At 39.6% G+C, this 24,506-nt stretch overlaps 1 protein-coding gene across 1 annotated transcript; it reads left to right on the forward strand.

The window, feature by feature from the left end:
• Window positions 1-1,949: 1,949 nt before the first annotated feature.
• LOC127645708 (neuronal tyrosine-phosphorylated phosphoinositide-3-kinase adapter 2-like) lies at window positions 1,950-23,929 on the forward strand. Its single transcript, XM_052129378.1, has 8 exons — window positions 1,950-2,162; window positions 3,934-4,136; window positions 7,159-7,161; window positions 9,626-9,900; window positions 13,205-14,299; window positions 20,204-21,070; window positions 21,568-21,665; window positions 22,779-23,929. Exons 2-8 carry the CDS (start codon window positions 3,961-3,963, stop codon window positions 23,007-23,009), a joined length of 2,745 nt encoding a protein of 914 aa, XP_051985338.1. The 5' UTR covers window positions 1,950-2,162; window positions 3,934-3,960; the 3' UTR covers window positions 23,010-23,929.
• Window positions 23,930-24,506: the final 577 nt, after the last annotated feature.

Below are 24,506 nucleotides of genomic sequence, written 5' to 3' on the forward strand. Positions count from 1 at the left end.
GTTATTTTGTTGCACATACAATTTATTTTATATTTGATAGCCAAATTCATGGTTTAAACAGGTGCTTGATTAAGAACATTTTAGGTGTTTTAACATAATATGAAAGTTCATTAATAGAATTCAAAATGTTGCCATTTATGTAAGTCCTTATAAAATGAGCGTGTGTGTGTGTGTTTTCAGATCTGATCAAAGTGAATACGTGGCAGGATGGTGTCCGACTTTGGTTGGTGAAGCATGTATGTGGAAATAAGATGCAGTGAAACTTTAATGAGAGGCTGTCATCTTAAAAAAAGCCTTTACTCATTCACTGACCTGCTGTTTCCTCACCTCTTCCAACCCAGAGTGAGAAAAACCAGTCCATCCCTCCACAATCTCATTTATCTCCAGACAGCAACTCAGTGGCTAACTGTAACTATCAGGACTTTATTATCCTCCTAGATAAATTAGTGGTCTGAGCTGTCTTCTCCCTCTTCCAAATAACTTTCACGAGCGAACACTGCTTGTTATTGATTCTGCATCAATAACTCTAAACTGTTCTTTTGACCTCAACACAAAGCCAATGTTGAGAGGTCATGCTGGCCTTTGTGATCTGCTTTGATTGGACAAACTAATGTCTTTTGTATTTGCCAATCAAGCATGTGAAACAATTGCGATGTTTAGCTAATGTACAGACCCTGGTCCATTGATGGGCTCCAGAGAGCCTGCAAGCTGTGTAATGTCTCTCTGCATGGTATGACTGTAAGTTTACAGATCATTTTGCATGTTTGTGCCCCTGACATAGTTTCCCTGTATCTCTTGGATGCGAGTTCAGTCACATGCACAGAGACTGAGGGAGACATTGTGGGGGAAAGTGAGGGGAGGTGGAGAGAGGGACTTGAGCAAAACAACAGATCACTGCCCCTCATCCCTTTGTGCTGACAGTGATAATCCGTATGAACAAGCCCCAGCGCTCACTGGTTCTCACCGCATTAATCATATAAACAAATCTCAAACATGCCAACTCTTTTACTCTTTAATGCATTGTCGTCACCCCCCCACTTGTTTTTCCCGTTTTTGCACTGACAGAAAAAGCCATAATATATTTGTAAGTTTATATATAGTAAATTTTAATCAAAAAGCAAAAACACTATTTTACAGAAATTGTAAAGTGATGTAAATGTTGCTTTTAATATTTCACAAAAGAAACCCTCAAATAAATATATAAACAAAACATGTAGTTATCTTTGAAGTTTGACTATTGATTTTGGGGTGGCGGATGGCTCTCTTGCAGGGTTGTTTACTGGTTGAACAAACAAGGAGTGGTGCTCACAGTTGCAGAGGCAAGGGGATGAGTCTAATGAGGTCAAACCCTGGCAGTCACGATCGGGCTGGGCTGCCCACCCATCCGCCCACTTTGCCATGACTGACACATTTTTCCTGCCCCTTTACTACAGCCCACCAACAAAAGCAGAGCTGCAGAGGAGCTGTCCTTGGTACTGAAAGCAGGAAACAGTGTGAGCGCATGCATGCAAGGGGGAGCTAGATGAAAGAGGAGGAGAGTGGAGGCGTGTTCTTTGTGTTTTGAATCCTGAGTTAATCTGCTGTGGCATCCACTCACAGTGGAGCCCTACATCTGAGAACCAGTGCTGCCGAGAGGTGCCCAGCACAGTTCGTGCTCAAGTACATCCTTCTTGAAAAACAAGGATTCACTTCGGAAGGTCTTTTGTGAGTGTATGTGGTTCATCTTGAAAGAATCTTTGAGCTTTTCCTTTTGCTTTGTGCTGTAGCAAGACTTTTAGAAGTGCATGTGTGGAGGGGGATCAAGAAAGATGCTTTTCTCAGGTTGTGCCCATTATGTTGTTGCACTCTAGAGGGTGTAGTATGAACAGATGAAGAGGAGAGCATCTTCTGGACTGGAGTAAAATGTTTCACAGACTTAGAGGTCTCAAGATTCTTTGGCTACAAGGAGCTGCAGGCCACCACTGTCACAGCTGCATTCTCCCAGCCTCCCTGCATCTGGACTCCAGGAATTAGAGATTGCAGACCAGAGTGTGATTTTACAATGGCTTGAATCGTTTCTGCTGCAGTTGAGTAGCAATTTCAGGATATCAGAAAGCCTTTGGGATTCTAGTGGATGTACCTAAACTGGTGCACACCATAGCTTGCATGGATGTAGTTCCTTTGTAAGTATATAGCTCTCATTTCAGCTCTCTTATCCATTTCACCTTGCAACATAATCAACCTCTTACCTTCAGATTACTGTATAAACCATCTCTTTTGATGAGGTACCACCATTGCACTCTCATTCACAAGTACATTTGTGCAGTAACTTGACCTTGTACTTTCTGTGTCCTTCACTGAAGTTAGTGTCTAATGTCTCTATACCTATTACCTGGATATATGTATTGTGCATCACTTGCTTCAGTTTTGGAAAATTGGGTCGTCTCTCCCAAGAGGGCCAACAGTCGCAGGAAATGTCAAGTGAAGGACTGAGATGAGATGGTGGAAACCATAAAAAAAACAAAGAAAGAAAAATAAGCAGTGAGTGTGCAGGACATTGCCAAAAACAATGTGATAACACAGTCCAGCCGAATTAAAGGATTAACAATAGAGTGCATTTAATGCCTAGAGACATACCAGCCCACCTAACCATTAACCGCATGCTGTACAACAGCACACTCAATCACTGAACTCTAACTCAAAATGTTAAGTAGTACGAAAAGCCTTCTGACTAACTCAAAAAGATCAAGAGTAGTTTAGTAGTTTAGGTAGAAATACAATATGAAGAGTGCTTAGTGGATGTGAACTCTCACACAAACAAGTTATGCTCTGACCGCAAGATGCTCAGACGGGAGATGCTCGGATGCAGGGCAATGGTGGTGGGTCTCTGACTTGGCAGTGCTATACCCATCTGGCTGCTCTAAGCCCCTGCACCCCCCCCCCCTACACATACACATACACACACACACACACACACACACACACACAAAACACTGCTCTAATGTAAACAAGCATGCTTAGATTCTTGGATCGCTCTGAAAATACTGACCTACATAAGACAGAGTGTGGTCTTCTCCTTCTCCTTGACTTCTGCAGATGTACACTGCAAATTACTACACACAACCTACTGCACTACTGCATCAACATGATTTTGTGTGTGCACTTCCACATATGCACTCACACACACACATACACAAATATATTCTGTATACAAATGTGGTTACTCAAGCTGAAAGAATACAGTCTGTGTAAACGTATCGTGACTCACTAAATCTAGCACAAATGGATCACTAACCAGTTTCCTGCTACTGTATGCTTCATAATTCAGGCTGGGAAATGCACTGGCCTGTTTTCTGTGAGAACCAGGCTGTAAACAATACTACAGCGCACTCAAACCAATAAACAATCGCTTTGTATACCAGCCTCTATGGCTTAGAGCTGAGCTATCTCTCTGCATTTGCTGACGGTGGGAGAATCTCATTGACCCAGAATATTGTTTATTTATACAATAAGCCATTAAAATAGCATTGCCATGAAAATGCAACAATTCTAAGCATATCATTATCACAGCATTATCATTACTCCTGCTTGGCTTACAAATAGGATAGAAAACACTTTGAAAATGCACAATTAAGACTTTTAGTGCTTGACGTGTTGCACAGATTTACTGTTTTAACATTCTTGTGTAACGTGCAAATGTTTTGTCATATACAGATTATAGTGCCCCTTGATGCTGGTCAAAGTGTTGTCCAGGAGATAATCGTAAAACCTATGTCATACATGGCGCAAACAAATCTCACCACAAACATATTTTGTTTCTCTCTCTCTATCTATCTCTCTCTCTCTCTCTCTCTCTCTCATCTAAACTACCATTCATTAAAAACAACATAATTAGCAACAACCAATAAATAAAAAACAGAACTTTGTTTGAATGTATCTATTTTGTATTTGCAGATTGCTCTGTTGGAATGTCTGTAAGCAATGATTAGCTGCAAAGAGGAGGATTCTCTGAAGTTTTTGCATTATGTTGAAGACTGTGGACTAAAAGCATATAGCAAATTGGTCACGCAGAACCTCGACCTGTGGAATGAGAAAAACAGGATTAACTTTCAGGAGAAAAACTACAAGAAGCGAAAGCAGGAAGGAGCCATTAAAAGGTATGACATTTAAGATAATATATTTATTAACAGTCAAATAGATGCACATGGTTCTCAATGCATGCATACAAAGCATAGGCATATTTACAATCAGTGGTTGCACATATTGACTCACTTACTGTTAAGACTTTGCTTACACACTCAATGCAAAACAACATATATGAGCGTTCAATCACTCACACCGTCATTGACACACACTCCTACATGAATGCAAATGACAACCACATAAGGAAACAAACCCTAATGTGGTGCTCTCTGACACTGACTCTCTCTCTGGCAGTGCCATGTTGTATATGGCAAGAAATATCATGTCCCCTTCTACATGTGGAGTTTGATTCATTTTTAAATTTTGGGGGCTTGGACGTTTTCCAGACTTATTTTGTCCTTGAGAAGGATATTAACATTAATAGGATATAATTAATATTAATTGTGTGCAAGATATTAAATAAGATTTCAAGGTGGAAAAAAAGGCTTTGATAATGTTCCTCAGTATAATTTATCCAGTGCTAAAATTTATATCAGTTTCACACTATGACTTTAAGAGGCATTAGATATATTCTAGCTTTTCAGCGTAATGTAATTTTAGCTATACAAAAGTGATTGTACTCATCAGCTAAGGGAGAAAATGGATTTTGACACTTCAAATCATTGTCCTTTCTAACATCAACGCAGCTGTAATTGTGTCAGAGGGCAATTTACTGCTGAGTGCTGCGCCAGACCTGTTGGCATAGATTGTACTGATCACATTTGGCATCACCTTCTAAGTGCAATAATAGCAAATGCTCTCAGAGTCATCTTTCAAACTTTGGCTCAGGCTGCAACTCCCTAAACCATTTAATTCAACTCTTCCATGACGTAAGTTTGTGCTTAGTAATAATACACCCGTGACCGCAAGGCACAACATGCTTGGTAAAACATGAACAACAGACATATTGTATTTATCTATGTGTTCAGTTGTGCACATTTACTGTAACTTTCTTGAAGTTTCTTAGAACTTGTCAGCTGATGTGACCTTGAACTACACTCTTGGGCTGATGTTGAAGGGTCTTTAGGTTGTGATATTATTCTATTCCTGGTTTTCATATTAGCTGTTGCTCTTATAAAATATTCTTACTCAGTGGCTGGAGGATGAAAAAAGAATAGCTAGAATTTTCACGAGGGACATAACAGTGAGACAACCCATTTTTACAGGAACTGATGGGAGGAGACGAAGGAAGAGGGCGAGAGAAAAAAATAAAATAATCAGTTTGATAGAGATTAAGTGTGAAGTGCGTGCTAGCAGGAGATGTTTTTTGCCTGGTGACAGCTGGAGCAGCCAGCAACCAATCAGATTGCTTCACTGGTTTGAGTGAGGCGGGTCTTCCGTCATTCTCTGACATTCTGTTGGAGCATTAACCGTGTCTCTGAGAAAATCTGCCCATGCACAGTGCCACATGCTAATTTGCATACACAATGGATGTATGCCATAAACACTGAAAAACATTGACAGAAATTAATGCAGAAACATGGCTTAAATAACAGCATGCAGGACTGTTAATGTCATATTTCAATTAATGCTGTACATTATATTGCACTTGCCAAATTAATATGAAGAATTCCATTTTTTTATCAATATAATTAAAAGGTTGGCATTGACCTAAACCTTGTTCATAACAGAATGTTGTCCAATGGCTTTAATGCACCATTTTAATGACTCTAACTCTATTACTTGGCAAGAGAAATCTTATAAATAATACACTGCTCTAATGTCACACACTTGGACCAAATTCTGGAGCAGGATGCTGCAAGCCAGTTCTTGTCTTTTTATCTTCTCCAGAGATATTTTTTTAGACTAGTTTTCAGTTAAAATCTCTTTAACTGCCCATATTCAAAGTTGAAGTGTGTAATTTAGGCACCACATGGAACTGCAAAAGTAATGATAATAATGAGTAATGAAAAGTAATGTTTTTAAAAAGATTTCCTGCACAGTTCATTAAACCTGAACATTAGTCTCTCCCCAAACTCACACTATTGGTTGTGCCAATGTTGCCATGGCAGATTGGTCGGGATGCTCAAACAAACAGAGCAATGATTTGAAAGCACCTCAGTGTCACTCCAGGGTGTTTACACTTTTCAGGAAATCAGCTTAAAGGGTAACTAAACCCCTGCTCAGAGTCTGACTCCACCCACTAGCAATATTTGAAAAATGCTCGAAAAGTGGGCAGACCCCAGCGGGGATAGAGGGGACGAACCGTGGGCGGGGCTGAGCGGGAGGGGGGCGTGCACCTGAGACTCATAGTGACAGATTAATTGACAGCTGCTGTCAGACTCTAAAATGGAGAGTGACTGGAGTGACGCAAGTAGCTTTGCCACGGAGCGGTCTTTTGAAGTCGAGGACCTTTCTCCCCCACCTTCACCTGAAGTGGAGGAGGGTGAATTGTCTGTGGACACAGGGCCGGAGCCATATCAATTCGAGCCGCTGGCTCAAACTGCGGTTTTAACTCCCTGTTGAGCATCCGAGTGCGCATTCACCTTCACTCGCGTGCAGGAAAAACAAACGAAACGCTGTTCAGTGATGTTTATCCTTTTAGCAGGATTTTTATTTAGCAAGCTTCACTTGAACATAACATCAGTTAGCTGTTCTCTCAACTTAGAAGTATGTGACTTAAAGCGTAACGTCATCATTTACAAAACCGTATACCTCCAAATAAAACTATACAGTCAATACCGTAATACAATGTATAAGGGTGCAATACGTTTAACACTCCCGCATCGCGAACGCGCGTTTGTCGACCCCAGAGGATTAACTTTAGCCTAACCATAAATTGTGATTCAAATATATATGATCACTCACCTCAAGACGCCGCTGAGGTGGTGGAGTCCATGCAGGAGGAGCAGCGTTTGGCACTGCGTCGCTTTTCAGCGCAAGCTGTTTGGAGAAGCCCATTTCCACCTCCATTGCGTTGGAGAAACAATCCCGCGTAAAATGCAGTTTGCACACTCCTCCACCTCTAGGCGGGAACTCGCGGTCTTCCAGAACAAGGACGTGCAACCCCTGGCGCCTAATTTCCAAGTCTGCTGGAAAGCTATACAGTCCAGCAGTGCTGTTGCAACCAGAAACATTACACCTACGTACCATCCTGACCACTGTACATACAGATAATCTACGCTAACTTGAAGCTATCCTAACTGACGCAATACTATGCTACTAACTAACTATGCTTCTAACAATACTACACTAACAAATATGCTAATTAACTACCTAGGCTACACGAAATAATCTAAATAACTATATAAATGCTATGCTAAACAGATGCTAAAATACTCTATCGTGATCATTTTCAATACTCGCAATTCCAACTCCTGACTCGCTACAGTGGTTTTGACGAAACGAGATGGTTTTTATACTGCCATGGGCGTGGTAGCTCGTACCAAGGGCGTGGTGAGCTGGAACCTGCTTACGTCAGCTGTCACCGCTTACGTCACGAAGTACCTCAAACAGCCAATAGGAAAATTCAACTGCAGTAGCCACCGTTCAACCTGAAGAGGGCAGCACTCAGACGTTTTTACACCATATATTGTAGAATTAAAACACTTTATACACAAATGTCAAAACAATTACTTGAATCAATGACCAGTACAAATAAAGCCCCATTCTTACAGATCATTAACTAAAAAAAGTTGGTTTAGGGTTTAGTTACCCTTTAAGACCAAAGTCAATATCAAGCCAAATGGCTTAGTTTTATTTCATCAAGCTGTGATAAGATAAATTATTTTAACATCAACATTTAACTCCACTTTAAAAATTACCATGTGAGTTGTCCTTACTTTTTAAGTGATTATTTAAAGTTGCTAAAAAATATATATAATTTGCAGTATAACTGCAAACCTTGCTTTTATGTCTTGTTCATGTGAAATCAAAAAAGCACTGTGTTGTGTAACGCTGAAGGCTGTGCTGAGCATAAGTATAGTGTCAGTAAATTTTAACAATGGGAAAACCGTCTGTGGCGGGCAGGAGCAGACACACGCAGCGCAGACAGCTGCTCCAACATCACCACTCCTCTTCCTAATAAGAGCTTAATGTCTGATCCGTCATGTGTGTATGTTTGGACCCTGTTGTTTGTGTGCGTGTGTGAGGGGACTGGTTGCACAGAGCAGCAGTATAGCAAATTTTGTGTCTGGTTTCTGTGGGAACCATGTTGCTAGTCAAAGTTAAGCCCCTGACTAATGAACCCTTCTCTCCAGACTCCTGCTGTTCAGCAGCTGTGTATGTATGAGTTACACAAACACATGCACATGCTCAGGTAATAAAAGTAAGCACCTTGAAGTTTGCCAACACAAACACATTTGCATCTTTGTCTAAAAAAAAAAAATTATGGCTGGTGAAATCATTCTCATTTGATGGACAGAAATGTTTATCAAGTGGGGGTGGGGGGGTACTAAATGAGAGAGAGAGCAGTTAAGACCTTTGATCTTATACATCAAAAGAAGCAAAGAAGATAGTCAGGGATACAGACACAGCACAGTAGAGAGATAGGGAGTAAATAGCAAGCATAGCTTTAAAAGTTAGATGTGAGACTAAAGATCAGGGATAATTTCCAGTTCAGTCTATATAGAGCATGATGTCATGTCATATTTTTGTGTTAATGCATCACAATCAATTCCTGGACAACCCTCTTATAATTTATTCTAGAGTGTATTCCTTCATCAAAATAAATGCTTTAACATCTTTTATTTCTTATTCCTTCAAGCTTAATCTTGATAAAGATTTTAATTCACAACTGAGAACTGAGTATTGCAAAGGGCGCTCATGTAAAGCTCTGCGCACAATCAAAATATCCACTTAAAAAATCTATTTGTGCTATGTGCGTGGCCTTTTATTTTGTTGTTACATGTCTGATGGGGTGTTAAACAGAAATCAATAGTTCATCAAGCCATTCATTCAGATGAGAACCTTCATTACAGAACTCATTGTCAGAGTGCTGCTGATAACAAACAGCACTGAATATTGTGGTTTATGGATTTACAGAGCAGTGGACTGTAGTATGCATGAGCCCTTTTCATCATTTATGCTGTTTATTTGATAAAAATTTTGCTGAAATGTATTTTTATATTAATATTAAAGTCATGGATTTAAACCAACCGTTTAAATGTATTTATATATCCGACTCTGAAATGTGATTGTATGAGCCACATTTAATAGACAAAATACACACACATCTATTGAATTCTGTAGTAATGTGCCAAGTCTACACTAATGATTATATTACTTTGGCAGAAGAATAGTTATTGTGATTTATATGAATAATTAATAATGTTTAATGAATTTTGGTGTCATATTCCTGTTACTGACATTTGATAAAAGCACTAAGCCACTTGTTGGTCGTGCATGACAGATATTTGACCATGGTCTCTCATGGATTATGGCTTTAAAATATATCCCAATGCAGTCCTTGACTTCAGAATCCATTCATGAACTGTTTTTTCCTCTGTGTGTGGTTTCTTGTCAGGGGGGAGGAGGTGGTCACTGAGGGTAAGCACTTGCGAATGTGCTGCATGAGCATGCCGGCCCCTTCGGAACACATGTCCTCTCACACGGGTTTCGCAGTTCGCTCCCAGTCCCTGCACTCTGTGGGAGGAGGGGAAGAGGAGGGCAGCCCCACATCCCGAAAGCTGCCCCCACCCAAACCACGGCGGGACCCCAACACCAAACTCAGCATCTCCTCTGAAGCTGTGGACCTCAGTCCGACCGGATGTAAAGATGAGCATTCAGACAGATGTGATGGTAAGATGTTATCTTGTTAAGGCCAAGCTTTACCTTAAAGGGGTCATATAATGCCATTTTTGTACAAGTTAATATGAATCTTTAGGGTCTAAATGAAAACTTTGTAATATACTTTTATTAAAAATTCTCATTAGTATTTTAAGAAAACACTAATTTTACCTGCTCAAAACAGCTCTGTTTTCAGCATGCCGTTTCAGTGCATATGACTTTAAATGATAATGAGCTTTGGTCACCCCGCCCCTTCTTAGCAAAACCAGCTTTATACTGACCCTCGTTTATAAAGCAGTCTGGTGAAAAATGATTCGCGCAAACATGAACGCATTGACGTTGCTCGTGGGGAATATTCCCATCGTAAACAAAACTCAGCCACTGCGTCTTCAGCGGTTCAGATTTAGGAACATCAAAATGACTGCTGTGTTTGTTATTACACCGAAGAACAGAAAACCACAATCGCTTAGGCGCCATTCTGCTCCAGTGTATCAACAATGATGACGGACTATGATTGACAGCTCCCTCACGAGCGAGGGCGGGTCTGTGTTGAAACACTGCTGTCAATCAACAATCCTGGGAGGGGCGTCCGACCGTGTGACGTCACACGGTCGAACGGCTCGATTTGAGGCAGGGGAAAATATATAAGGAGATTAAAACAAAAACACTGGATGGATTTTTATCATAATAGGATGGTTGTGTACAGGCACAGCCAACAAACATTTCAGTACAATCAACTCGAAAAAGTGCATGTACCATTATATGACCCCTTTAAATTTCCTTTTGTGCGAAATTATCCAATTTTCAGAAGTTATACACCCACTAATGAAACAGCATATTAAATATTTTGTAAATATTTAGAGCCCTGTCTTCTATTTAAATGTAAAACCAAACACACCCTAGTGAGCAATGTGGTTAGTCTTAAATTTGAATAATCAAATAATGTACAGATTTAGGTGAACTGAGCACAAAGAAGACAGCAATGGTACATGATGTTTGAATTTTAACAGCCTTCCAAGTTAGATGTTGATATGGCTCAGAGAGAATTTTATGTTTTTTTTAACAGAGCAAGATTCAGGCATTGCTGATCCATTCCTAGATTTTTGTTGTCTTTTCATAATTTGTTAGCTGTGCTGAGTTGGAATCATGGCCTAGGATATAATGCTCTTGCTTTGACACATTAAAGGAATAGTTTACCCAAAAATGAAAATTCTAAAGTTATTTACTCACTCTCATGTCAAAAGATGTTAGGCAGCATGTTAGTCACCATTCACTTTCCAGTCACCAATCACTTTCATTGCATCTTCTTTCAAGTTCGATTTGCAACATTTCCAGTCCTGCCTAGTCCAGGGTCCTGTATGTGCATCCCACTTGCATTTCACTGTCCCCTTCTGCATATTGCAGCCCCCTTCGGCATATCGCAGCACCATTTTGTGGCCCCCTTCATCATATTGTGGCCAACTTTTGCCGGCCCACCAGGAAAAGTCCCAGTTCTCCCGATGGCCAGTCGGTCTCTGCAGTTACCCCATTCTTCACGGTTCTACAAATAGTGGCGGGGAAAAGCCCAAAACAAAGTGTATAGAAAAACTGCAGAGTAAAGAAATAAATTCCCAAAACTGTGAACTCTGTTCACATCCATGTTCCATCCACCCAAGGGGGAGGTAGAGGGGTTGGGGTAGGGGGCACCCCACCCTCTTGTGATTAGCAGTAAGCGAAGTGATTGTAAACATGACAGCAGTGTAGTGGATGAGCCATGAATTGAGGGTCGAGGTCATTGGGTTCTTTGCCTCTCTCGACATCCACTCTTGTCATCAGTTGCATCAACATTGTTCCGGGGGCATTCTTTTACAGATTCCAACATGTCTGTCAGTTAATGTCTCTGCAGAGTTGGTCCTCTTTTCATTTTTTAAGTACTAAACAAGCTTGGAGTTCACACAAATGTGTTCGTTTTGAAGCTGATGTTAATCAGTATGAGACACTTTCTATCCTATTAATGCATTTTCATGCACATTAAAATAACATTCTAAATGTTAATTATGTTTACTCATATAGATACAAAAACAAAGCAGGCTCTTCACTGTAATATTCCAAAACTCTGAAGAGCTGCAGAAAGTTAAGTAAAAAAATCAAAGCTGAAATGTAGTGATAGAATTAAGTCTCATATTAAATCACATTATGTGATTGTGAGGTACAAAATTTGTGCTGTGAGAGTTGCTTTTTGTCCGAATTTGAAGGGATCACAGTGTGCACACAGATCTTCCTCAATACCACGGCAACCAGCCCACAGAAACTGAGTCCCCGTGCTGCACCACCAATCCCGGCATCAGATATAAGCCTCAGCCAATCGCCAGCGAGGTGACAGGAAGTTAGATCGCAACAGCAACCAATGAGGGACAGGCTGGCAGCCAGCTCAACATGGCTTCATCCAATGAGCAGCAAAGAGTGGGGGATGTCCCTCGTTGAGAGGAGAGTTGCGTGTTGAAATGGGAGGTGGAGGGGGTGTGGGGGAGGGACCAGGCAGCACAGAATTCATTCAGGAGGAGCGATTGACCTAGATTTTAGTTCCCCTGGAGGAGAGGGGGCTAGGGTAAACACATCCGCTTGTAGGTAGGGAGCAGGAGGAGGGGCACGTTCAGAGGTGCTGAAATGGATCACAAGATCCACCACTCTCAACTTTAACCGAATTAACACATATGTATGTATGTATATATATATATATATATATAACTCAGGCATGCGCATAGGGATTCTCTGACTCACTCAGAGAACAGGAAAAATTACTTTAATCTGGGTGCAATGCAGTTTTACCAATTTCTCTCTTCTTTACACGCCCCTAAAGCTTATGGGTTTTTGTTAATATGTTAAAATACTATCTTTTCTCACCACTGAAATCAAGGCAGTTTATCATCTCTGTTTTCAGTATACATTTGGAAAAGTAAAGCAGTTTATTTGCATATATTTTACCCATACGAGAGAGTGCACTTTTGAGGGAGATTGTGTTTGTTTGTGTTTGTTTTTATGTCATATAAATATTGTTAAACCTATTGATGTTTTCGTGTATGGGGATGGTGATAGACAGCGTGTAAAAGGAACATTTGGTACCTAAATAAAGAACAGATATTCAATTCTCCTGTGTACTGAAGACATGGTAAGATTATTTAATGTTGTCAAACTCAAACCTTGTGCGACCTCAAGTTTTGGGAAAGATAATGTCAGCATGTTTTAAGCTTTGAGTGCATAACCCAAAATGTTGAGTACTACTCTGGTAATGTGTTAATGCATATATCGTTATTTTTTTTTTTTTTTGCTGACCCAGGAACACAAGGCTGCAGTGAGGACTGCAGGAAAGTTCCCCCACCAAAGCCCAAGAGGAATCCCAACACGCAACTGAGCACTTCATTTGACGAGTCTTACATAAGCAATCATGGTTCGAAATGTTTGCCCAATATGCCATACTCAAGAGATGGCCAGGCTCCATCTCCTCCCCAGCCACAAGGTCCACAGCAGGACTCAGACTTAGATGAACCTGTCTACATTGAGATGTCTGGGAATGTATGCAGAGAACCAACCCCTCTTGTTGAGGATGATGAGCCTGGTGAGGCCGTCTACGAAGAGATGAAATACCCTGCACTTGATGAGTATGATTCACGTTGGGATCTTACAAGCTGTCGCTTACAATGTGTCACACCCTGCCCACCTGAGGTTGATATCCATACACCTCTAAGCCGTTGCACCACTCCTCGTGGCACGGCTCTTTGTGAAATCCCCGCTCCTTTCCCCAACCTGTTGTCCCACAGGCCACCTTTACTAGTTTTTCCTCCAGCTCCGGCTCAGTGCACGCCCAACACGGACGAGTCCCCACTCACCCCTCTAGACATGACAAAGCTGCCCATGTTGGAAAATTCCCCTTACTGCAAGTCACCAGCCTCATCCTCTATGGAGACTTCTTGCTCTTCTTCTAACTCGCACCTTAGGCGCTCTGAGAGGGAGCTAATGGCCACTCCTACAATAACAGTGTCGGGGCGATCCTCAGCACCCCCACTACCCTGTGCTCTTTATAAAAGCTCATCCTCTTCACATAGCTATCAACGCAGCCACTCAGCCTGCCCCTCACCTGTCAGCATGGGCCGCTGCCTGACGCCTCTCAGCCTTATGCGTTCACAACCTTTTGATGGGCCGTTTCCTGGAGCTGGCCTTCCTCGCAGCGCCTCTGCCACACCTCATAGCAAGTTTTCACCACCTCAGGATGTGTTCCCAGGGGGACGTCATCATGGCTCCATGCAGAACGTGTCAGTGGCACGCTCACGGACACCAACTAGCCCACTGGATGAGCTCACCAACCTATTCAACACTGGCAGAAACATGCTGAAAAAGAATACCAGTGGCAGGAAGAGCAAGGAGCAAGGAGAGAGTGAGTGCCTAACTGTATATTTCTGAGTTTGCCAGTCATAACAAATAATATGATTTGTTAATAAGAAGATTAATAATCATTTGAAACAAAAAAGGACATACATAGATGTGCCAGTATATTGTTACCAGGTAAACAACTAATGTGCACAAAAAACCAAGCCCAGACAAATCTGCACACACAGAACTCCTCAGAAAACATTGCATATTTCCAAAGAATTGCGACATCTTTCATTCATAAAGTTCTACACATTTCACACAACTTCAATGTTTGTTCATTAAATATTATGGCTAATTTGATGATTCTTCCAGATATAAATGATCATTTACTCTCAGTTCCATTTAACACATTACTATTTAATTCCATTCCACAGAATTCCAGAGATTTTCCCTCCAAATCTGCACAGAAAATGTAAAGAAAAGTCAGCAGATTCCATCTGGGCCTACTCATAAAACATTTCACAGAATATCAATACACTATGTACCACCAATTCAGTTTCAGACTAATCATATTCAGTCACTAATTTAGTATTGGGATATTGCACCATTACGTATAATAACCTGCAAACTGTAAAAAAAAAAAAAAAAAATTCACCATTATGTTGTAACAACATCTTTGTTTCAATACATTTCACATCAAAATCATTTCTATCATTTGCAATACATTTTAGGAGTTTTCAGTTTCAACTTAATTGTTTTCATCAGTAATTAAATTACAAGTAGTCAAAAAAGTATAATTAACTTATCACTATATGCTGTAACTTTGGCACCACTTTGACTTTACTTCAAATTTAGGCAGCAATTACACATAGGTTTTCAATTTTATTAGGCTGATATTTTTTTTTAAGTGTTACATTACAATGCTTTAGTAATACATAAAGACAAACTATATAGTGGGGAAAATGTCTATATAGTGCAATAAATAACTGCCTCCAATGTCAATTGTAGTGAAATTCAAATCTTGAACCAGCACAAAAATGCTTATAATTAATCAAAGGATGTTGTCCATTCTCTCTTTGTGTTTGGCAAAGATCTTCTGGCATGCTTCCCTCTACACAATGGTTTAATCTAAATTCTGCAAACAGACTGACATAGATCATAAGATTTAATCCAGAGAGATTATAAAACTAAAGCGGTTGGTATGACTCCCTGGACCTGCTGCTGACGCATTTAACCACTGCAGTTTTCTTCTTTAATATGTAAACAGTTCCTAAACACTGGATGCTCTGAAGGCTGCCTCTGTCATAGTCATAGATATTGATTAAAGATCATAGGTTTTTGAAATAGCGAGGGGGCTCTAAGTGATGCATGTAGCAGCAGTTATAACAGTGCCAGTTATTCACTGTCAATATTTTCCATACCAGTCTAAGTGAATTACCTGACTATGTGGGACTCTCTAAGTTTATTATCTGCACCTGCTGTAGGATAATGGGGTCTTCTGCAGCCAACTGTTTTTGTATGGTTTACTTTTTCCCATAAGTAATTCAGAAAGCAATATATTTACATGCCAGGTTTGCATCACTAAAGGGATAGTGCAACCAAAAATAATTAACTCACCCTCATTTTGTTTCAATCCCAAATTACTTTTTTCTTCAATAGAACACAAAAGGACATGTTAAGCAGAATGTTAGCTTTAGTCAATATACACATTCATTGCATTTTCTAAACATTTTACCTAATAGAAGAAAGTCAAATGGGTTTTGGACCAACATACGTGTGAGTAAATGATGATAAATCTTTATTTTTGAGTGAACAATCCCTTTAATACATCCACTAATTTCCACATAACTCAGGTTCACTTCACTGCACTAAAAATGCACAGACATTACTACTGCTCATCTTAAAGAGGTCTACAGATAAAGTAGCACAAAGTTGCAGAGTTGATCGCTCATTCTGGTAACAGAAGGGGGTGGGGTGGGGGATCTCCCTGCAGAGCCTCCTTCAGAGGAGCTAAAGACCAATCACGATGCAGGTCACGGCAGCCCTGTTGCAGTGAATGTGTGAAGCTCTCAGCACTCAGTGGAACAAATGTGCAAATCCTGTGAGTGCAACACTACCTGCACAGACACGTACTGTACTGGACCAAAAAAATCAATCAATCAAATACTAATTAAGCCTTTGACTGGAAGCTCTCTCAGATCATATTTTAAGTTGGTGTTAATTAGTGCCTTAATTTTATGCTTCCACTCCTTGAAATGCAGTTCTTTATTTAATTGCTCACAGAGTTTATGAAGCTTTAAACCATAGCTTCCCAAGCCACTCATAATTTAAAGTAGATAAACTGTAGTCAAGTTTCTGTGACAGCTGAAGGGTGTTATAATGAACAAAGAGGAAATTTAGACATTATGTTGAATTAAAAAAAAAAAAATAATAATCTATGAAAACTGTTTTTAAAGTAACTTAATGTAGTAAGTAATGTGATTACTTTTTCAATGAAGTAATCAGTACAGCTGTGAATCGATTAAAAAAATTTACCTAATTAATTGCACAGTTTTCTGTTATTAATCGTATTAAAACTGAACATGTAAAATTTTCTTTTTTTGCACATAGATTTAATTAGACACATTTTAACAGGTATTAATCTTTGATACAAGTATGCACGCAATAAAATCAGTGGACATGTTGAAATTAAAATTCTTCTGGCATTTTACAGTGTACTTTTTTTAATGATAGGATCGAATGGGCAGATTCAATTCATATCAAACTTTATTGGCAAGAGAAACTTAAGTGTGCATTGCCAATGCATTATTAGACACTATCAGGAACGTGCACAGACATTTTGGGGGGCAGGGGCTCAAGTGGAAAAAAGGGCACTTCTCATAATTATTTATTTTGTAATTGTTTTTAAACAAAACGTTAAATATATTAATACAACTCTGACTTCCTTACCAATTTATTTTAATTCCCTCAAACTCACACAATTGTTTCATACTCCACAGATTTCTACAAAATATTCAGTTCACACAGAGACCATGGTCTTCTTTAGTATTCACTAGGTTTATCACAAGAGCAGGCAACAGCAAAGGAAACTATGCCACAAAGTGTAAGTATATATTTAGGATAAATGACTGCACCAAGGAGAGGGACATAGTTTCCCAAATAATTTGTTTATTTTGTACAAGACAATAAATAGTTTTTATTATTTTGGTGTTATTGGAATACATAACACTTCAATGTATGCAAAGTAGTGCATTTTAATTAGTTAATGCCTAACTCGCATATCAGTGCGGCTATTGTGATGACGTTATTAGACACAAATTTTACTGTATTCACCTGTAGTGTCTCCATTAAGTACAGTACATTAGCCTGTATGGCCATGATATATTGCCATAGCTAAACTTTAGCTAACATTAGCAAGTAGCTCATGAGTCATGCATGTTAGCAAGACACAAGTTAACTATATTTGTCTTTTGGCTAATTAGCTGTTAAGTCGAGGCACTGGTAGCTTAGTCTTTTGTTCATCACCAATCACCTCCACACAAGCCAAGGAAAACACAACTGGGTGTTTTTAAGAGCTGGGAGGGTCTGCTGCCTGCCATGGAGGGAGAGAGATTATTTAGTGTGGGGCACAAACAATCACTTAATCAATTATTTGACCGATCTTTGAAACAACGACGAATAATTCCAAATTTGTCCGTCATTTTGAAAGAAAAACATTTTAACCTAGCGCATCAGTTTTGACTTCACTTATTGTCCTTCACATTGCTGCTGTGCCCTGCTTATTCCCTGGTATTAATATGCGTATTAGATGCGTATTAACTGGCACCATCATCGGTTACACCTGGTATTGTGCATCTCTTTTGTGTTTAGGTTTTGAGATTTTATGACTGAATACACCTATAATTACTTCTGTGTGTATGATACATTTTTATTTATTTTTTTTTTATTTTTTTTGAGTAACCCAACACTGCTTGTTTCTAGTAAAGCAGCTTAACTATCACATTACTGGAAAACTACTGCACAAAGCTGGTTATTTTTAATTTGTAGAGCCTGATTGTGTTTTATTGGATTTTGTTGGTGCTGCCAGATTGCCATGTCATGTGGCTTTTAGGTTTTACCTGGTAGTCATTAAGCAGGTATCTGTAGTTATGGGGATGGTTGATTGTGCACATTTTCATATGGTCTAAAAGAGGTCTGTGCACCTGTATGTTGTCTCATGGAGTAGCTGATGTGGCACAGTTGAGGCTGTGGTGAGGCAGAGGTATCATCTGTCCTCACTACAGATGGAAAACAGTGTGTGACCTATTTTTGAACCCAATCATCAATGGTGTTGTGAGCAAAATATAAGCCTACCACACATTTAAACAATACTGGCTCACGTTACACAGAAACTCTCATTGAAAACCTACGTCAGTGAAGATAATTGGGGAGGCATTAATCAACAGCAATTAATGAATATAGGTGAAAAAAGATCTTTTTAGAGACCTTAATAATTTTTTAGTTTAATCCTGCAGACACAGGGCTGGTGAAATGATTGTTTAATAGTGACAAAACAGGCTTCCTTTCTTTATGCATATTTTACGAAACAACAGCAATGATAAAACCCGGCTCGCAGAAACCGGCTGATCGGTCTGATACGTCTTAATCCCTGGATGTGCGGTTGTTACAAAGCAATATCTGACTGCTGGATGGCGCCATTGGTCAATCAGAATAGAGTATTCCAGAGAGCAGTGTAAGAAAGCATATATAGCCTACAGTGCATTAAACAAAACAGCCATTATTCATTAAATACAGTCTGACTGCTCTCAGTAATGGTTGTCAAAAAAAAAATTATTTATACAAATTTAACAGTGTTCTAATCAGTGTTTGCCAGAGTTAGGACTACTCAAAACGTAAATCAACTACAAATCACTAGTTACTTCTCTAAAAATTGTAATCAGATTATTTTACTGGTTTATGTCATTTAAAAGTAATCACTTTATTAGTTACTTTAATTTAAATTATTTTCTAAAAAACACTTCTCAGAAGTATTTTCTCCTTGACTAGTGTTGCTTCACCCTTCAGCTGTCACAGAAATGCAAACCGATGTAAATATGAATTCATATTTTAAATGTAGTATGCATAAAATATATTATTTTCGACAAGTATTTACCTTAATTGGGCAGCTGTGGCTCAGGTGGTAGAGCGGTTAACCACTAATCGCAGGGTTGGCAGTTCAGTTCCTGGCCCACATGACTCCACATGACGATGTGTCCTTGGGAAAGACACTGAACCCCAAGTTACTCCGAATGGCAGGCTAGGGCCTATTATAGCAGCTCTGCTGTCATTGGTAATGTGAATGAATGAGTCACAGTGTAAAGCACTATGAAAACCACTAAGGTTAAAAAGTTATACAAGTGCAGACCATTTACCATTACCATTTACCAAGCAATTGAAAGTCAGTAACTGTAAGCTGATTGGAAGGATTTAAAATATAATGTTATTTTGACACTCATTTTTTACTTTAAGAGTAATTAGATTAGAGTAATGAATTACTTTGTAATTAGATTACACCCAACACTGGTTCTAATACACAAATTAAGTTTATATTAATTTTGTTAATGTATTAACATAAAGCTTTTAAACTGGGTTGTAATGTAGTTTTTCTTATAAGGAACATAAATACACTTAATATCTGCATTCATTTGGGTGGAACATATTGTGCAGCCCATCTATACAATTATCTGTGTGTTCTCTGGATGTGTGCCACACCTGTCCAAAGCACTGATATCACAGACAGTCCAATGAGGAACACAATACATTAACAAACCACTCCATGAATCCCAAAGTAGCAAAGTGACACCTAGTGGACAAAATCAATTGCTGCCATAACATCCACAATGCAATAGCATGAGTGTTAATAGTCATAAAGTTTTTCAGCATCAGAGATTAAAGACACTAAAATATCTGTAATGTCTCCCTCCTCTAGGTGAAACCAAGGGAAGGGGCCACAGCTCTGAGTCCAAGCGGGAGCACAAGGAGAGGAGCCATCACAGCAAAGAATCCAAGCGAGATAAAGACCGCAGCAGCAACAGAAAGTCTTCGCATCGGCGAGACAGCAAGGACAAAGAGCAGAATGGCATCGAAGCCTTATCTCGACATGACAGCAAGGACTGCGGCTGTGGTAACATTGACCCATTAGCCAGAAGGGACAGCAAAGATAAAGGGTGTAATGGTCCAGAGCTGCCTCCCCGACAAGAGAGCAAAGATCGAGGCAGCAGCACTGAGGCAATGACTAAACGGGATAGCAAAGACAGGGGCTGCAACACTGCAGAACCTTTGCCCAGACGGGACAGTAAGGACAGGGGCAGTAATACTCTGGATCTCTTGCCAAGACAAGACAGCAAAGAACTGTTAAGAAATGGTCTAGAGACCAGACATGACAGCAGGGAGAAAATTTGCTATGGAATGGAACTGCCTCCCAGACATGAAAGCAAGGACCTGGGTAGAACTGGGCAGGAATATCGACGGGATAGTAAAGATGGTGGAAAACATGGCATGGAATCTGCACAGGATAAGGAGAAGATTAACCATAGTGCAGATAGCCGAAGGGGGAGCAAGGAAAGGATCAGCAATGGCAATGATGTAGTGAGCAGACGGAACTGCAAAGATAGGGGAGTGCACACAAATGAGGCTTTACCCTGGTATGAGGGGAAAGATCGAAGCAACTGTAGCACAAAATCTCCTAAAGCACATGACAGGGACACATGGTCTGGATCTTCAACCATGGCACCATCCAACCGGTCTGGACGATCCTCCATGAGTCCAAATATAATGTTAGGGAACTCCAACTCTGGTAAGAACAGAAACTGTGACAACCCTGCTGAAAAGACCAGCTTGCTGGTCTGCTGGTTAATGGGATCATTCACTTTAACATGAAGCTCTTTCATTCCTCACCTATGTTGTTCCAAACCCGACTGACATGCTTTTCTTCATGGAACACAAAAGGACATCTTAGATAGCATGTTAAACTCAGGTACCATTCACTTTCATTGTATGGAAAAAATATGCAATGAAAGTGAATGGTAACTGAGACTTTCTGATCATTTACTCACCAAACATCCAAAACTTTGCTGATGAAGCTAGTTAAGGATATCGGTGGAGAAACTAGTATTATACCATCCCAATCTGGGGATCAGCATCCAAAACACAAAATACTGGAGACCAACAATACTTGTCAATTCAGCAGGAAGGGCAGTTCAGTCTCATGAAAAATAAATGCATGGTAATGTAATTTCAATACGTTTCATGTTCATCTGAAGAAGCTGACATGTGCGGAATCTTTCCTTGCAGACCTGAAGACAGCTCCAAATGCAGGTCGGTCTTCCTCCACACTAGTTGCTTCATCTCCAGTTGGCACACCTCGAAGACAGCCTCCTGATAGCCAACAGGTACTGTGCTTCCCTATGAACACATACAAATACATTCATAAAATTGAAGCTTTAAAATTACACAGGGCTGGCAGCCACATTAACAGTATGTACAGAGGCCCCAAAAAGTATTCGGACACTTACTTGCAAGTAACACTTAAAGGAAAATGAATTTAATTGCAAAATATCCAGCCAGGTGACTTTAATTTTCTTAACAGTTTTCCCAATTACTTTCAGAAATTGTGATTTGTAGAAGATGTGGGAAGTTCCTTCAAGTAACAAAAGTGTAGGTATGTTCTGTCAGTTTAGGTTGAGGAAAAGGCAGGACTCAAATGCAGAGTAGCAAAAATATAACAAAAACAAACAAAAACTGCGCCGAAGGGGAAAAACAAACACAGTCCAGGGCAACAACACAATGATGGGCTGGGCTAGAACGGGGAACAAACAGAAATCCGACTGGACAGGAACATGACCGACAGAGACCTAACAGGGGACATAAACACTGTAAGCAACATCCCACAATGAACTAGCCCGAAACACAAAGGGACATTATAAAGGGTGAGAACTCATGAGGGGTAACAAGGTAATTACAAGGAGGGCAGGTGAAAACAATCAACAAATAATAAGACAGATAACAAGGTAAATGAGAGTGTGGGGTTATCACTGAAGACAAGACAGACACAAATGCACAAGGGAATGAGAAAACACAAACCCAACTGCCTGAATTCAGCCACAGTGTAAATAAATCAAACTATCCAAAGTGGCTGAATCCAGACACAAGACATAAAACAGACATAGTACATGTCAGGGCTCTGTCACAAAAAAATAAATAAAATAAAATAAAACTAATGGCATAACCCTGACATGTTCCACTAAGTTTGGCAACCAGAAAATGTCCAAATAGTTTTGTCTTAAATTTGAAATATATATATAAAAAATTATTTATTTATAATGTAACATGTACATTTTTTTGCTTAAAACTGTGTTTGTGCTATATGTCTTTAAAATGATTGATTTGATAATGCAATGACATTTAAAAAAAATTAAGTGTGGCTTGAGTGTCAAAACACTTTTTGGGGGGCCACTGATCCTTCGTTAAAAATATTTAAACTTGTTTTCCCTTGTCTCCTATAGATGCCCCCTATGCCATGGCTATATGGTGACAGCACCATGCTGGAGATGATTGAGAGGAAACAGCGTCTCTGTTGGGAGATAAGGTCTTGTCAGCGACTTCCTGACCGTAGCCCATGCAAGAAAGAAAGCCTGCCAAACATGCCCAGCTGGAAGAAAACCAATGTGGCAAAAAAGTACGGGCCACCCCCCTACCCCACTCAGACCACTGTCTTCTGGGACACGGCCATTTGACTTTTAGTTCTTATGAGAACCTTAGGATCCTTCTTCACCCTTGATTATCATGCAGGGATGAAGCATCCACACATGCAGATTGTGCTCCTACCAGAGGATGGATTGGTGGGTGAGGTTACCATAGCAATATTTAGGAGGGTGCAGTTTAAGAGGTTTTTGTATCAATGTCTGTATCTAATATTTTTATATTCAATATGATTCCTAAATGACCTTGCATTAATAGATATTTTTAAATTAAATGGAATATCTGCAAAGTTTATGTAGAGTTAGCCCAATGCAATTTTAGTTTTTCTAACTTTATTTAAAAGAAAATAATAATAATCGCAATACACAATCAGGACCTTTGCATCAATAGCTTTTAATTGCCTTTCTATTTCAAGAACTCTGGAAATGATGTTTCTGTGGTATTTTGCCGCACTACATGAAGTCTGTTTTAACACTGGATGTTATGGTGACTGGATTAGGGCTAGCTCACTTCTTGCTGCCTTTCAACACTTTAGTAGATAATTTATTTGAATGTGTAATTAGTAATTAACAAAACAGATATTTCTTTTTTATAGTCTTAGACGGACTTAATCTATAATTTATGATCAAATATTTTTTTGTTTTGCCTTTAGCTTCTGTAGACATTTAAGTAGATGGTTTCTGAGAGTATGACAGGTTTAAGGACAGGGCATTGCACAGAGTACAAAATGAATCCTTTAAGAAGGGGTGTTTTTAACTGGATCTTGTTTGATCTGTGTGTGTGTGTGTGTGTGTGTGTGTGTGTGTGTGTGTGTGTGTGTGTGTGTGTGTGTGTGTGTGTGTGTGGCATGTACAGTAGAGCTGTAAAACTGGGGCTACTACCTCCTCTTTAGGTCTGTGGCAATAGCTGGCAGGTGCCAGACAGTGAGAATCCTCCAAAGTGCACAACAAGGATGGTCACCCAGAGATTAATGACAATCTGGAATATCAAAGTTGTATTTTTTACATTTCAGCATTATTTAAGAATTGTGTACATGGACTGATAATTGTAAAATGAAAAAAAAAAAAAAAAAAAAATCTATATATATAAATATATATATATCATTTTTTTTTTTTTTTTTGTGCAGTGGTCTTGTATAGAATGACAGTGCCATTATTTATCATAAATGTATGGAGTAGATTGACTGGATATTTCAGACAGACACAAAAACTTGACCAATAGCACTCAGCTATTGTAACTATGTAGAACCCATGCCTGTATGGCCTGGTAACAGGGATTATGGCTGCAAATACAAAGAGGCTGTACACAAGAGAGCTGCAATTCTGCATTCCTCAACCACATAGTACTTGACTGGATATCCACCTGTCTCCCTCTACCTCTCAGATGAGTTCAAGTGGTCATTTGCACAACCAATGCAACATCTGCATTGCCAAAGTACTTGGATCTTGTTGTAAAATATCCCACCTCCATTATTCTTCCTTTTGATCTCCATGTTTGAAACTGATGCCTGTGCAAAATGTGTTACCTTGGAG

This window comes from Xyrauchen texanus, chromosome 6, assembly GCF_025860055.1.
Source record: "Xyrauchen texanus isolate HMW12.3.18 chromosome 6, RBS_HiC_50CHRs, whole genome shotgun sequence".
NCBI classification, from domain to species: Eukaryota; Metazoa; Chordata; class Actinopteri; order Cypriniformes; family Catostomidae; genus Xyrauchen; species Xyrauchen texanus.

What these genes read in the sequence shown, in the direction of transcription:
- LOC127645708 (XM_052129378.1), top strand. Translation starts at nt 3,961, where the DNA reads ATGATTAGCTGCAAAGAGGAGGATTCTCTGAAGTTTTTGCATTATGTT. An exon ending in GAGCAAGGAGCAAGGAGAGA is followed by an intron (nt 14,300 to 20,203) that starts GTGAGTGCCTAA and finishes TCCCTCCTCTAG; the next exon opens with GTGAAACCAAGGGAAGGGGC. An exon ending in GTTAGGGAACTCCAACTCTG is followed by an intron (nt 21,071 to 21,567) that starts GTAAGAACAGAA and finishes CTTTCCTTGCAG; the next exon opens with ACCTGAAGACAGCTCCAAAT.